A 15307-nucleotide genomic window follows, 5' to 3' on the forward strand; every position below is an offset into this window, starting at 1 on the left:
AGGGTGACCCTCATTGTTTTTGCCTCTGCCACGCTGCCTGTTGGGTCGGTGATACTTTCGACCCTGAGTCCTGTGAGTGTTGCTGCTTGCTTGTGACTCAATTTACCCAATCCTCTGATGATTCTATTCGGGTACGGGCGGCACGTGCGTTGCAGTCTAGGTTTCGTCTGTTGCAACGCGCTCGGTTGGTTGCTTCCCCGGATGCCCCGGGGCTGCCCCGCTTTGCTTCTCGAGACCCGGACTTGGGGGTGGGGGTCGCTTCGATCCTGGTTCAGTCCGCACCTCCTCGTCCTTCCCCTTCTGTTCGTTCTGGTCCCCCGCCCCTGCTTCCGGCCCCGAAGCGTCTGAGGGTTTCGGGGTCGGAGCAGGTTTTACTTGATCTCGAGACTCGGGCAGCTTCGGGGGTTGCCCCTTGCGGGGGGGCGGCAGAGGCATTCGAGTCTTGTCTCCCGGCCGAAGCTTCAGGGTCTGACCAGTGGGCCCCCCTTCCTCCAGCTTTTCCGGCTGCTCCGTCCTTGTCTTGTGGGGTCGGGGCTTGGGGAGAGGACTCGGCCTCGGGTCCTGTGGTGGCGGACCTCGAGGCTGGGGAGGGGCTGACTTGGGGGCCTTGGGCCCCGCTGGACCCCGCCTGGGTTTTTCTTCCCACTGAACGGGGCTTATTGTTACAAGGAGTGGGGTTTTCTTTTCCCCCCTCCGCGTACGAGTTGGATTTGGTGTCGGCCCCTCCCCGGGTTCGGTTCCGTGTTCCCCCGGGTACGTCGGTTCCGTCCTTCCGGAGGTTTTCGGCTTATCGCATCCAACCTGGTGTGGTGCGAGCGGCCTTTGCAGCTTACCTCCTGCGTGACCCGGATTATGCCTCGGAAATGGATCCGTCCACGTTCAGGTTTGGGACTTCGTTCCCTTTCTGGCTCCGTTACGAGGTTCTGGAGTCGTCCTGGCTAGCAGACTGCCCCTTGTTTGGTCTGGATTCCTGGCATTCCTTCTGTCGTTCCCGCACGCTGGAGTGGCGGGAAGCTTCCACGGTGCTTCAGGTTTTCCTGGGGGGTGAACTTGAGTACCTGAATGAGTGCTTGTTTGCCCCTGCCCTTCCCCGTGATGTGGGCGTTATTCAGCTCCATGTGCTGGTTCCCTCCCTTTCGGCGGTGCTCGTGGCGGAGGACTTGCGCGCCCGGGGCCTTTTGTGTTCGGCCTTGCGGTTCTTTTCCCTCCTGGAGCTGTCTTCGGATTGGCTCGTGGAGGATGTGGGGACGCTTAGGTCCGTCCCGGGGTCCGGCACCTTGTCCTCGGCTGCGCGTTCGTCGGCTGCCTTGTTGAAGCTGTTCACGCCGATTTTGCGGGATGCGGTTTCCCTGTTCTATGCTTCCCGTCTCGCGTGTCGGCAGGCGGTGCTGGGTTCCTCCGTGGAATCTGCTTGGGCTCTGGCTCTTAGGCGTTCTTCACCTTTTTGTCCTCTCCTGTTTGGGGAGTCGGCCGTGGCGCAGTTTATTCAGGCTGCGTCGGCGGCTTGTCGTCCGATGTCGGACTTGTTGGTTTTCCGGGGGTCCCGGGGTGGGTCTTCCCGGAAAGGTCGTGCCAGGGCTCGGGGTTCCTCTCGTCGTGGTAGGCCTCTGGTGTCAGGTTTGGGGTTGGCTCCTCCTGCGGACCCTCCCTCGTCTGGTCGGCGTGGTGTTCGCGCTGTGCGGGGTTCTGGGTCTCGTAAGGGTCGCCAGCCCTTTCGCGGTTTGCCCCCTTGACGGGGCGATGGGGGGGGCGGCTTGCGCTGTTCGCCCGCGCCTGGTCCCACGATTCGTGGGCCTTTCGGGTCGTGTCTCGCGACCTGCGGTGGCGTTGGGTGGCCCCTCCCCCCTTTGGGGGGTCGGGGCTGGCAGGGCAGGCTTCTTCCCCTGCGCTCTGTCGAGTCGTCTTGGAGTGGGTACGCTTGGGCGTCGTCGAAACGACGTCGTCCCTCAGATGGGTTTCCCGTCTGTTTCCGGTTCCGAAACGGGACTGCGCGGACCTGCGGTTCATTCTGGACTTGTCCCGTCTGAACCCCTGGGTTCATTGCCCCTCCTTTCGGATGACTACGCTGTCTCAGGTTCGGCTCCTCTTGGAGCCGGGAGCTTGGATGGTGTCCCTGGACCTCCGGGACGCTTATTGGCATGTCCCGATTCATCCGCGGTTCAGGGACTGGCTCGGTTTTGTAGTGGGGCGTCTGAGTTACCGCTTTCGTTGTCTCCCGTTCGGGTTGAACCTGGCACCTCGCGTGTTCACACGCCTTACACGGGTTGTGGTGGCTCGTTTGCGTCTCCTAGGTGTTCGGGTGTTGGCCTACCTCGACGACTGGCTGGTTTGGGCTCCCAGCCAGACAGCTTGCTTGCTAGCCAGGGATTTGGTTCTTTCCCAGCTCGCCGGGTTCGGGTTCTTGGTGAACTGGAGGAAGTCCCATCTGGTTCCCTCTCAGGTTCGGACTTGGCTGGGTCTCGTGTGGGACTCTCGAACCGCCTCCTTGTCTCTCCCTCCGGAGTCTCTCCTGCGGCTGCGGTCCCGCCTTCGTCTGTTTCTGGAGGGCCCTCGGGTCACCCGGCGGTTGCTCGAGGGGCTGTGCGGGAGCCTGAACTTCGCGATGGTGGTCTACCCGCTGGGTCGGGTTTGGCTTCGACGGCTGTTCTGGTTCCTTCGGGGTTCCCCCTTCCGCCTCTCTCGCGATCGCAGAGTTCGACCCCCGAGGGACTTGCGTCGGTTGCTGCGTCACCGGCTTCCTCTTCGGGTTTTTCGGGGTTCAGTGCCTTGGCGCCTACCCGAGCCCTCGCTCGATGTGTACACGGATGCGTCGTCTCTCGGCTGGGGTTTTGTGACCAGTGCTCACCAGGCCGGCCAGGGGCGTTGGGATCCGTCCTTCCGTCGAGCTCACAGTACGGTGCGGGAGTTCGCGGCGGTGTGGTTTGCTCTGGGGAGGATTCGGGTGGCCCGTGGATCGACGATTCGGCTCCATTCGGACTGCTCTCCGGTGGTTCATTGCCTGAACCGCGGGGGTTCGATGCGGTCTTTGTCTCTTTGGGGTTGGTCGCTTCGGGTGACTCGTCTGCTGAGTTCTCGGGGTTTGGCTCTCCTGGCGGTTCACGTACGGGGCGTGTCCAACATCTTGGCCGACGCCCTGTCTCGCTTCGTTCCCCTCTCCACGGAGTGGACGGTCGACGACGAGTCCTTCCGTTGGCTTTGCCAGACGTTCGGGCGCCCCGAAGTGGACCTCTTCGCGTCGGCGTGGTCGCGGCGTCTTCCCGTTTATGCGGCGCCCTTCCCCGATTGCGAGGCCGTCGGGGTCGATGCCTTTCGGCTAGACTGGTCGAGGTGGGGGTTCCTGTACCTCTTTCCCCCGGTTCGGCTGTTGCTCCAGGTCCTGACTCGCTTAGAGACTTACCGGGGGAGAGTTGTCCTTCTGGCCCCTTGGTGGCCGGCGCAGCCTTGGTTTCAGGCACTGGTTGCTCGGTGTCCGAACCCGAGGGTTTTCCCGCGGCTCCGCCTCTTTCAGCAGATCGGGCCGGTACGTCACGTAGCTGGTTCGATCTTCTCCTCGAGTCTTCGCGTATGGTTTTTTTGACTCGAGTCTATCATCATCTCTATGGTGATCAGGTGGCCTCCTTGTTGGTGTCCCACCTGAGGGCTTCTTCTCGGCGGCAGTATGAAGTTTCCTGGCGGTCCTTCCGTTTCTTTTTGCGTCTTCGTCGTGTTAGCTCCTTGTCTGTTCGGGTGGTCTTGTCCTTCCTCTCGTGGTTGTTTCAGGACCGTCATCTTATGCCTAACACTGTCGCTTCGTATCGTGCGGCGCTGGCGGAGCCGCTTCAGCTTGCTTTCGGTATCGATGTTACGTCTGCGCCGTTTCGCAAGCTGTCTCGTGCATTGTTTCACCTCCGGCCTGCTCATGCGTCGCCTGAGCCGTCCTGGTCTTTGGACAGAGTGCTCGCTTTCCTTTCATCTCCTCGTTTCGTTGTGGCCCCTTCGGTCCAGGATTGTTTTTCCAAGGCACTTTTCTTGTTGGCTTTGGCCTCTGGGGGTCGGGTAGGGGAGCTTCATGCTCTCCTCCCTCGCAGGGGTTTCTGCTCTTTTGGTCGTGGTGATAGTTTTGTTCGTTTGCAGCCGTCTCCTTCTTTTCTGGCGAAGAATGAGACTGCTGCGTTCCGGAGGGGTCCATGGGTGGTTGATGCTTGGTTGGTCAGGCCGGGGGTGCATCATGTTTTGTGTCCGGTTGCGGCGCTTCGCCGTTATTTGCGCGCCACAGCTTCTGTGTCCAGGGACGCGCTGTGGGTTGATCCGGTTTCCCTTCTTCCCTGTTCGCGGGTTCGGGTCTTTCAGGTCGTCCGCAGGGTTATTAGGTCCAGCCAGCCTGCGGTCTATCCCCGTGCCCATGAAGTTCGTAAGTTCGCGGCTCTTGCTGCCGTCTTTGGGAATATGTCTTGGTCTGATATTCGGGCGCGGGGATTTTGGCGGTCGAACAGGGTCCTGGCTGCTCGTTACCTTGTGAATGTCCCTGGGCCTCGTCGGGGCTGTGTTGCTTTGGGTCGGCGGTTGCAGCCAGTTGTCTCGGCTTCGAGTTGAGGGGTGAGCGACGACCGCCTCCCGGGTAAGTCCCTCTTTTTCTGTCTGTGGGTAGTTAGCTCCGGGGAGCCGACGGGGCTCCCCCCAGAAAACCAGCGTTGAATGTAATGAAACGCCATTTTCTGGGTGAGTCCCGGAGGCTCCCCGGCATCCCTCCCTCCCTCCTGGTCGGCGTTTTTTTCGCGTTTTTGACATCCAGCCTCAAGAACTGAGGTGTGGGTAGCCGGCGCGGGGGGTCTGGGGCTCCCCCTTCCCCCTCCCGGGGAGGGGGGAGCTGCGCAGACAGCGGCGCGGCAGTGTGTGACGTCACACTAGTTTGCTTGTTTTCGGTTGGGGAGTTCTATCCACTAGTTCGGTTTTAGGTAGCAATTTTAACCAGAATAGGGGTTTGTTTTGGGGCGCTTACCTTTCTGGGTGCCTGTTCCGGTCGATGGCAGATATAGAATGCTTCCAACTACACGGGGGCTTCTATAGGCCATTGCTCCCCTTGCCTCTCTGAGGGGGCCCGGTTCTGGCCGTGGTCCCCGGTAGGCCTAAGAACTCCATACACATGACTGATGCCAAAGTCTGACATTAGCATATCAGCCTGGGATAGCTCCGGGGAGCCTCCGGGACTCACCCAGAAAATGGCGTTTCATTACATTCAACTGCTGGTTTTTTATATTTTTAGGCGATGCTATGGTCAGAAGCTGAACAGCAGTGCTGTGAGCTCATGGTGCATGCACCAGCCTTGGTGGCTCACTCAGTACTGAGGCCCCTCACACCTGGGAATGTTGCCCATGATATTTTTTAAAAATGGAAGGTGAGGAAGGTGATGTGAACCCTGTGTATCCGTGGGCCGTTTAAATCTTGCGTAGTACTGCAAAACTTCATATGCAGTGTTGCGCAGTTTAAGGGTTAATTCCCTCCTTTTGGAGAGTCTTCGTGAGAGTGCCAACATGTGAGGTCGAAGTGATAGGACAGGAGTTTTCTGCTGAGTACTTCTGCCTTTTTTTTTTTTTAAATAGGGCTAATATTTATATAATTCCAATTTAATGGAACTATCCCTTGATCCAGTGATTTTCTAAAAAGAAGCTTCAGTTTTAGACATAGTTCATCTGTCGGTTCCCTTAATAGTTTTGGATTAAATTACATCCACACCTTGAGCTTTTGAATCTTTCAGTATGTCAGTGCTTTTCCTTTTTTACTATATATCACATGTTCTGGGGATATCCCTTAAATGTAATGAAATGGCAGTTTCTGGGTGAGCCCCAGAGGCTCCCTGACACCCTCTTTCCGGTTGATGTTTTTTATTATTCTAGAACAAGGTGGTGGCGGGCTGGCTTCCCCCTCCCTCTGACAGGGAAGGGGAGGTGGAACTAACTAGTAGGGGGGGGGTTAGTTGAACAGTTTTGCTTGTTTGTTTTATTAATGGGGGAGTTCTTTTGATAAGTTGCGGGCGTAGGTAGCATTTTGGAACGAGGCAGTAGTTTGTTTTGATTTGCTTATCTTTCTGGATATTTCCCAAGTTGATGGCAAGATGACAAACTTTAGGTGTAAAGTGTTCATGGGCCATTGCTCCCTACACCTCACTGAGAGGGATCAGGTTCTGGCTCGTGGTCCCCGTGTAACACGGGGAGGGTGTTCACGAATTATCTTTCCTCCTTTTTCCCCCTCTACCCGTATTCTTACTTTTTATTCTCTACAAGGGACTCCAAAACTTTTACTAAGCCGACTCCACGCCACGTGGTCCTAAGACGATTGACCGACTTAGGATTCTACAACCCGTATGACGTGACCTAGGCTTTGAGCAAAACCCTAGAGTCGCCTCCGCCGCCACCACCAGACCAGTAACACTGAGCAATGATCAAGGTCTGGATCGATGATGCTAATTAATCAACCTTGGGGCTTGATCCCCACTATAACCGATGACCTTGAGTGTGGAATTAATTACACGGTAAAGATGACTTCCGATTTGGTGTTAGAATCGGCGCCCAATTCAACTCTGCCTCGTAGGGATCACGTGACCAGGACAAATTCATATACATATACATACACATGGAAATAATAAAAATGCAAATTATTACCTAATTAATTTATTAAAAGAAAACTAAAACAAAATCTAAATGGTTATCACTCCCTACTTGACCTGAACGGCAATGAATTGACTATCCCTATAAGAGCTCATAAAGCAACTCTACCTTGGGCGACCAGCTCAGATGTTGGGGCTGGTCTTGGGGGAGGTAAGATGGTTGACCTCTCCCAGTTGATCTCGAGTCCACACTGATCTCTCCTCTCTCTGATCTTCCCCAGACAAGAGCATTGTATTGTTCCGCATCGCTTACCAAGTTACTTAGCATGGTTTAAGTTATAACAATTAACCTCTGTTGTACTTAATTGATCCAGACTGGTTGAATTATTTTACTGAAGTTAAATTACACAAGCATCTAACGGCAGAGCTGTTCCCGATCACCAAATGGTTATTTGAACTTTGAGAAATAGTGGACATGTCAACTCTGATAACCTATGACCGCCAGGTCACTCCGCCTTACAACTTAGATCTGATTCGTGACGTCACTGATGGTGACTTAACTCAATAATTAGAATACTCTTGATATTGTACCCAGTAATATTATACAATACAATTTTAATACAAAATGAATAAAGGCTAATTTCTCTAAATAAGTGAATACTATAGAATGGTTCATTATACGAAGCTATGAACAAGGCGTCGATTATTTTCACCGCGAATTCCCTGGGGTCAGGTCCCGGGTCACCACGCGGGTTCAGCTTCCCATTCTCCCTTGTAGATAAACCACTCTGGATAATTCTTACAACCAGCCTAGTTTGTTACACCTGGTAGGCATACAAGAACTCTGTGACTGATGACTCAAAGTAGTATGGCACTTAATCAGTATAGATAGCATCAGGAAGCCTCCAGGGGCTCACCCCGAAACTAGCATTTCATTACATTCAATGCTGGTGTATTTATTTCCTTTATAAACATAAACCTTTTAAACTACAACTGTAAAATTTCATAAAGCTCTCACAGGTTTAGTGTTTTTCTATAATGGTTATTATAATAAAATATGGGCCCAAGATCTAGTATTTAACTACTGTACTCTGTAGCTTTCACATTTACAACCACTGCTAACCTCACAAGTGAATATTTTAACTCTGTCCATCCAGAAAAAGTCTTCCCTTGTATCCTCAGAAAGAAATGAAACGCTTTCTAATCTGGATTTTCTTTCTGTTGCTCAGTGGAGAAAATGGTGTTGGTAGGCAAGGAGGTGTTGATTGCCCAGGGTGGATCCCCAACAGCAGCTCGGATGGGTTTTCACTGGCCACCATTTCACACGGTCCATCACCTGCACATGCACATCATTGCACCAGAGAATGAAATGGGATTTATAGCACGAGGAATTTTTAAAACCAATTCATTTTGGTTTGTATCGGTGAGTAGTGAATAGTTTGCTAGCACTATTAATATTGACATAAAGGTGGTTTAGTTCTTGTTATGTTTATTAATTTAAAACATAAACTCATATTGCTAATTCATTTGGTTTCATGCAGACACTGACACTATACCATCAGTATAGCAAATTATAACATTTTTATGAAAGATAGGTGAAGACATACTGTATATACATAGTTTTCATTTTCATGGGGTAAGGTAGCATCAGGGAGTGAATACATTTGATATACTGCATATGCCGGTGTACAAGTCCACCTCAAAAATGTAGAGGTGTAATTCAGGTTCAGGCCTGTATTCACCACATAGGGACCCCCCCCCCAAAAAAAAATAAAGCAGCACCACTTCCCCTGCCTTACTGTATGGAAGGAATAAACTACTGTATCTCAGAAATATACTGTAGCTTATGAATATTTACTGCATAAGGCAGGTGGTGTCAGTAGTTGTCAGGGGAGGCAGATGGGGTCAGTGGTTGTTACGTGGTGTCCGTGGTTGTCATGGGAGCCAGGTGGTGTCAATGGTTGTCAGGGGAAGTCAAGTGGTCAGTGGTTGTTTGGTGGTATGACATCCTAGGACCGTATGACAACATTATAATGAGGTTGTCATGGGAAGCAGGTGGTGTCAGTGGTTGTCATGGGAGGCAGGTGGTGTCATTGGTTGTTAGGTGGTGTTAGGGGAGGCAGGTGACGTCATTGGTTGTTAGGTGGTGTCAGGGGAGGCAGGTGGTGTCGGTGGTTGTCATGGGAGGCAGGTGGTGTCAGTGGTTGTCATGGGAGGCAGGCAGTTGTCAGTGGTTGTCATGGGAGACAGGTGGTGTCAATGGTTGTCAGGGAAGTCAAGTGGTCAGTGGTTGTTTGGCAGTGTCAATGGTTGTCATGGGAGGCAGGTGCTATCAATGGTTGTTAGGTGGTGTCAGGGGAGGCAGGTGATGTCAATGGTTGTTAAGGGTTATCACATGTGGGTTAATAGTGTCAGGGGAGGCAGATAATGTCAGTGATTGCCAGGAAAGGTTGGTGGTGTTAGTGGTGGAAGATGTCATGGAAGGAATGTTGTTAGCAGTGGTAAAAACAATGAAAAAACATTTTTACTTTGAAATAATATAATTTTATAACAAAACTGGATCAGTCTAATTACCCAAAGCCACAACATTGTTGCTTGGATCGTCAACTTCCTATGGCATCACCTGCCACTTACTTTTGTCAAATTTCATTATAAAATATTATTTTGGAGTAAAAATAATTGTTATGTTCTACTTTCAGCACCAACATTATAATGAGTAAATAGATCATAGTTCTTCATTTTTACATAATACTAAGAAGCTTTAGGTAATTAGACGGGCCCCTAATTAGACGGATGATAATTAGACGGACCACAGGCCTAGCTCAAGCTAGCCTCGCCCCAAGCTTTGTATCCATTAATACTGTACGTCATCTGTATATTACTATGTATTCCTTATTCATATTAATAAAATATTTGCTACTTCAGTTTGATTATTATTATTTGCTGTATACTGTATATCGATGTAACTGTTAATATGAGCCTGTAGCGAGGCTAGTGGCCTGCATGGGTGGCCAGTGATAGGTCGGAACTTGCCAAATGCTTCCAGGTAAGAGATGTTATTGTCACTTATTGCATTATCTGAACTGTAATATGCTTGTTTTATTAGCAAGATGTCATACTGGAGCAATCATAATGCTGAAGATTGTGGTATATGCTAACTACAGTGTATCCTTACTCTAACAAATTCCTGGATGGTCCGAACAAATTGCATTCGGTACTAAGTTTTCAGTGGAACATACAAATGTACGATCAAGAGCGGGGATTGTTCGTTCAACCAGTCACCGAGACCGAGCATCAGAAGCGGCTGTTATCAGCTATGATTCACCAAAGTGTAAACAGCTATACAGTGTTTTATTTTGCTTACCCATTGTTTCCAGGGAGGAATGGTGTCAGGAAAGGTAGGCGGTGTTAACGCTGTCAGGGAAGGCAGGTGGTGTCAATGGTAGAAGTTGTCAAGGGAGGCAGGTCGTGTCAGTGGTGGAAGCTGTCAGGGAAGACACGTGGTGTCAATGGTGGAAGTTCTCAGGGTAGGCAGGTGGTGTTATTAGTGAATGGCACTGAAGGCAGGCAGTGTCAGGGAAAGCAGGCGGTGTCAATTGTCAGGGAAGGCAGGTGGTGCCAATGGTGGAAGTTGTCAGGAGAGGCAGGTTGCGTTAGGCGTGAGCATCGGGGAAGGCAGATTGTGTAAGTAAAGAGCACAAGGCCCGAGTGATCAGCTGACTGGCAACACGTCAACATGTGGCTGGCACAGCTGCTGCCTCAATGCTTCACTCACTATCTGCTTTTCACCAAATTAGCTGAGAAAATTTTACCATTTCAGTTGTTTATAACACATCTATTGCTCTATCATATTCCATAGTCAAAATGAAGTATTCATAATAAATGGTGATGTTAATGGTCAGGAGATTGTATTAAGGGGTGGAGAGGCATCTAACCTCTACCCCAGTCAACATTTGTACTCATTAATACTGTACTTATATGTACATTACTTTGTGTATTCCTTATTCATATTAATAAACTATTTTGTGGGGGGAGTCCCGTCAGCTCCCCGGAGCTATCCAGGCTGGATGGATATGTATATCTGTCTGGCATCAGTCAATGCATGGAGTTCTTGCCTACTGGGGACAACGAGCCAGAACCTGGCCCCCCTCTAGAGAGGCACGAGGAGCAATGGCCTATAGAGACCCCCCCCCCCCCTGTGGTTGGGAGCGTCCGATGCCTGCTACCACCAACCGGGACAGGCATCCAGAAAGGTAAGCACCCCAAAACAAACCCCTATTCTGGTAAAAGTATTGTGACCGAAAGCCAAACAGGTGGACAGAACTCCCCAAAGGAAAGTTAGCAAACTAGCATGACGTCATCATGTCACTGCGCCGCTGTCTGCGCAACCCCTCTGGGTTGCGCAGTCTGGGGCTTTGCCCCCCCCCCCTCCTTGGTAGGGGGAAGGGGGAGCCCCAGACCCATCCGCCGGCGACCCAACCTTCAGTTCTTGGCTGATGGGAGTCTGGTGCGGTCGTGCCTCTGGCTCCAGCTTTTCATTACAGTTTTGTGCCTTGTGGTGTGGGCTGTCCCTTCAGGTGGTGGGTGAACGGGAGTGATATTCCACAGTACTCGGGCTGCATGCACCTAGGGTCTCCTTCCCTAGGTGCCCTGTAAGTACTGCCCTTGGGGCTTGGGGCCACCTTCCACAAGTCACCTTGGGATCTACCTCCGCTGTGCCGGTTACTGCTCGGTATTTGGCCGCCCTTGGGGTTCGCTGGGTTTTTCTGGGGGGGGGGGGAGCCCCTACGGCTCGCCGGAGCTATCCATGGCTGATATGGATACCTAACTATTTTGCATCAGTCGATGTGGGTGGAGTTCTAGGCCTACCAGGGACCACGAGCCAGAACCTGGCCCCCTCACAGAGGCATAGGGAGCAATGGCCCATAGAAATGCACATGTGATTTGGAGCATTCTATATCTGCCATCAATAGGGACAGGCACCCAGAAAGGTAAGTGCCACAAAACAAACCCCTATTCTGGTTAACAACGAAAATCGACAAACGAGTGGACAGAACTCGCCAAGAAAAATGATCAAACAAGCATGACGTCACACGAGCCGCGCCGCATGTCTGCGCAGCTCCCTCCTCCCAAAGAGGGGGAAGGGGAAGCCCCAGACCCCCAAGCCGGCGATCCCCGCCCCAGTTCGTCAGCTGATGGGATAGTGCATGGTTGTGTGGCTCCAGCTCCAGTCTTGTCTCAGTGCTGTGACTTGTTTTCAGTGCTGCTCTTACGGTGGTCGTGTGAGTTGGGAATAGTATTCTCAGGTACTCGGGCTGCATGTGCTTAGGGTCACCTTCCTCGAGTGCCCTGTAAGTACCGCCCTTGGGGCTTGGGGTTGCCTTCCACAAGTCACCTTGGGTCTACCTCTGTTGGCTTTACGCTGCTTGGCGTTTGGCCGCCCCGAGTGTTTGGGGTTTTTTCTCCCTTGTTTACCTTGGGGTAAGTGGTAGTTATAGCACTGGTGGGGCGCAGGGTACTGCGTAGCTAGTTTTCATCTATAACAGCGGCCGGCTCTGTTCCCTCTGGGTACGTTGTCCACTTGTGTGGTTTTTCTTTTCTTTTGCCTGGTGGGGGTGTTTGCCTTGTGTTCCCTTCCCCTTATATTAGGGTCGTTTGTGTGGTGGCACCCCTTGCTTCACCCTCATGGGTGGACACGTCCCGTGGGTTCGGCTTTAGCAGTTTGCTTGGTAGTTTGGGGCGCCGGTTAGCAGTGCCCTGCCTGGGATAACCCTTGGCAGACCAGTCTAGGGGCCCTGGAAACCCCATGGGAGCTCTCGGGTCCGATAGCGGAGATCCTTGCGTCCCCTCTCGTTTTGTGCGAGTTAAGGGTTGCTCTGTCTCCTTGTCTCAGGGTGACTCTCGTTGTTTTTGCCTCTGTCATGCTGCCTGCTGGGTCGGTGACACATTCGACCCCGAGTCCTGCAAGCTGTGTTGCTTGTTCGTGGCTCCTCTCACCCAGTCTGCTGATGAATTACCTTGGGTGCAGGCAGCTCGCACGTTGCAGGGTAGGTTGTTACAACGCACTCAGGTTGTCACTTCCCCAGACGCCTCGAGGCTGCCCCGCTTTGTGTAGGGACCCAGACTTGGGGTTTTGGTCGCTTCGGCCTTGGTTCCGGCCACGCCCCCTTGTTTTTCCCTTTTGATGGTTCATTTTGTTCCCCCCTCCTGCTTCCGACCCGTAAGCATCTGAGGGCTTCGGGGTCGGAGCCGGGGTTTAGAGGTTTCTGAGACTTGGGCAGTTTCGGGGGTTGCCCCGTCCGGGGTAGCTGCGGAGGCATTCGAGTCTGTTCCTCCGGCTGATGCTCCGGGGTCTGACCAGTGGGCCCCTTCTCTTCCAGCTCTTTAGGCTGTCCCGGCTTTTTCTTGTGAGGCCGGGGCTTTGGAGGTCGACTCGGCCCCGGGGCCTGGTGTAGGGGCTCCTGGGGTTGGGGAGGAGCTGCCTTGGGGGCCTTGGGCTCCATTGGACCCCGCCTGGATTTCCGTCCTTCTGAGCGGGGCTTACTGTTGCAAGGAGTGGGGTTTTCTTTTCCTCCCTCTGCGTATGATTTGGACTTGGGTTCTGCTCCTCCCTGGGTTCGGTTCCGTGTCTCTGTGGTTTCTTCGGTTCTGTCATCCTGAGGTTTTCGGCTACCTGCATCTCTCCGCCTGCGGTGCGGTTGGCCTTTGCAGCTTACCTCCTGCATGACCCGGAGTTTGCCTCCATAATGGTTGCTTCTTCGGTCAGGTTTGGATCATCGTGTCCTTACTGGGTGCGTTGAGAGGTTCCGGGTTCATCCTGGCTTGCAGACTGCCCCTCGTTTTCGCTGGATGCTTGGGACTCGTTCTGTCGAACCCACATGTTTGAGTGGCGCGAGGCGTTGACGGTGGTCCAGGTTTTCCTGGGGGGCTATTTTGCGTATCTTAATGAGTGTCTTTTCGCTCCTGCTCTTCTACGGGTTGTTGGTGCGGTGCCGCTCCTTGTGCGGGTTCCTTCCCTGTCGGCTGCACTTGTGGCAGAGGAATGCCGCGCTCGTGGCTTTTTGGCTTCGGTCCTGCATTTCTTTTCCCTCCTGGACCTGTCTTTGGATTGGCTTGCAGAGGATGTAGAGGCACTTGGGGACATTCCTGGGTCTGGCACCTTGGTATCTGCTGTTCGTGCGTCGTCTGCCATGTTGAATCTCTTTCTGGCTCCATTCGGACTGCTCTCCGGTGGTTCCTTGCCTGAACCGAGGAGTTTCAACGCGGTCCTTGGCTCTTTGTCCACTTGTTGGTCGCTTCGGGTGACTCGTCTGTTGAGTTCTCGGGGTTTGGCTCTCCTTCCGTTGGTTCTGCCAGACGTTCGGGCGCCCGGAGGTGGACCTCTTCGCGTCGGCGTGGTCAAGGAGTCTTCTGTTTTCTGTGGCGCCTTTCCCCGACTGCGAGGCTGTTGGGTTCGACGCCTTTCGGCGGGTCTGATCGAGGTGGGGGTTCCTGTACCTCTTTCCCCTGGTTCAGCTGTTGCTCCTGGTCCTGGCTTGCTTGGTAGCTTTCCAGGGTCGTGTGGTCCTCTTTGCCCCGTGGTGGCCAGCCCAGCCGTGGTTTCCGGTGCTGCTTGCACGGTGTCCGAACCCGGAGGTTTTTTCCGCGGCTCCGCCTCTTCTGGAGATCTGGTTTGCTCTTCTCAGCGAATATTCGCGTTTGGTGTTTTTGACTCGTGTTTCTCATCATCCCTATGATGAGCAGATGGCTTCTTTGTTGGTTTCTCACCTGCAGGTTCCTCTCGGCGGTAGTATGAAGTTTCCTGGCGGTCCTTCCTGTTGTTTTTGGCCCTTCGTCGTTGTTCCTCGCTTTCGGTTCGGATGGTGTTGTCCTTTCTCTCTTGGTTATTCCAGGCCTGTCGTCTGCTGTCTAATACCGTTGCCTCATATCGTGCGGCGCTGGCGGAGCCGCTGCTGCTAGCTTTCGGTATCGATGTCCCTTCTGCACCGTTTTGCAGGCTATCTCGTACATTGTTTCACCTCCGGCCTGCTCATGCACCGCCTGAGCCATCCTGGTCTTTGGATAGAGTGCTCTCCTATCTTTCTCCTCCTCGGTTTGTTGTGGCTCCTTCAGTTCAGGATTGCTTTGCTGAGGCTCTTTTTTCTGTTGGCATTGGCCTCAGGGGGTCGCGTGTGGCGGAGCTTCATGCTCTTCTCGGGCGCAGTGGTTTTTTGCTCCTTTGGTCATGGTCATTGGTTTGTTCGTCTGCAGCCGTCTCCCCTTTTTTCTGGTGAAGAATGTGACTGCTGCTTTCCGGAGGGGTCCTTGGGTTGTTGCTTGGGTTGTCAGGCCGGGGGTTTCACCTTGTGTCTGGTTGCGGTCCTCCGCCGTTATCTGCATACAGCGACTTCTGTGTCCGGGGATGCGCTTTGGGTTGATCCGGTTTCCCTTCTTCCCTGTTCGCGGGTTCGGGTCTCTCAGGTAGTTTGCGGGATTATTAAATCTAGCCAGCCTGCAGTCTATCCCTGTGCCCATGACGTTTGTAAGTTTGCTGCTCTAGCTGCCATCTTCAGCGATATGTCTTGGGCTTACATTCGGGCACAGGGTTTTTGGTGGTCGGACAGGGTCCTGGCTGCATACTCCCTTGTGAACGTTGCTGGGCCCAGTCGGGCCTGTGTTGCTTTAGGTCGGCGGATGCAGCCTGTTGTCTCGACTTCGAGTTGAGGAATGGAGCACCGACCGCCG

The 15307-nt window shown here is 53.0% G+C and overlaps 1 protein-coding gene across 7 annotated transcripts in view; it reads left to right on the forward strand.

Annotated features, from left to right (window-relative positions):
• Nucleotides 1–15307, forward strand: part of LOC123759855 (adenosine 5'-monophosphoramidase HINT3) — a 156381-nt gene that overhangs the window by 100616 nt on the left and 40458 nt on the right. For 6 of the 7 annotated variants that reach the window (XR_011225693.1, XR_011225691.1, XR_011225694.1 and 3 more), the window contains exon 4: nucleotides 7813–8006. The exons of the other annotated variant lie outside the window; for it this stretch is intronic. Coding sequence is in view for 3 of the 6 variants with exons in the window: in XM_069317509.1 (XP_069173610.1) it covers nucleotides 7813–8006 (194 nt within the window). In the remaining 3 variants the exon portion in view is untranslated. The remainder of the gene's footprint in view (nucleotides 1–7812; nucleotides 8007–15307) is intronic. 7 annotated transcript variants of the gene reach the window in all.

This window comes from Procambarus clarkii, chromosome 8 (genome assembly GCF_040958095.1).
Source record: "Procambarus clarkii isolate CNS0578487 chromosome 8, FALCON_Pclarkii_2.0, whole genome shotgun sequence".
Lineage (NCBI taxonomy): Eukaryota > Metazoa > Arthropoda > Malacostraca > Decapoda > Cambaridae > Procambarus > Procambarus clarkii.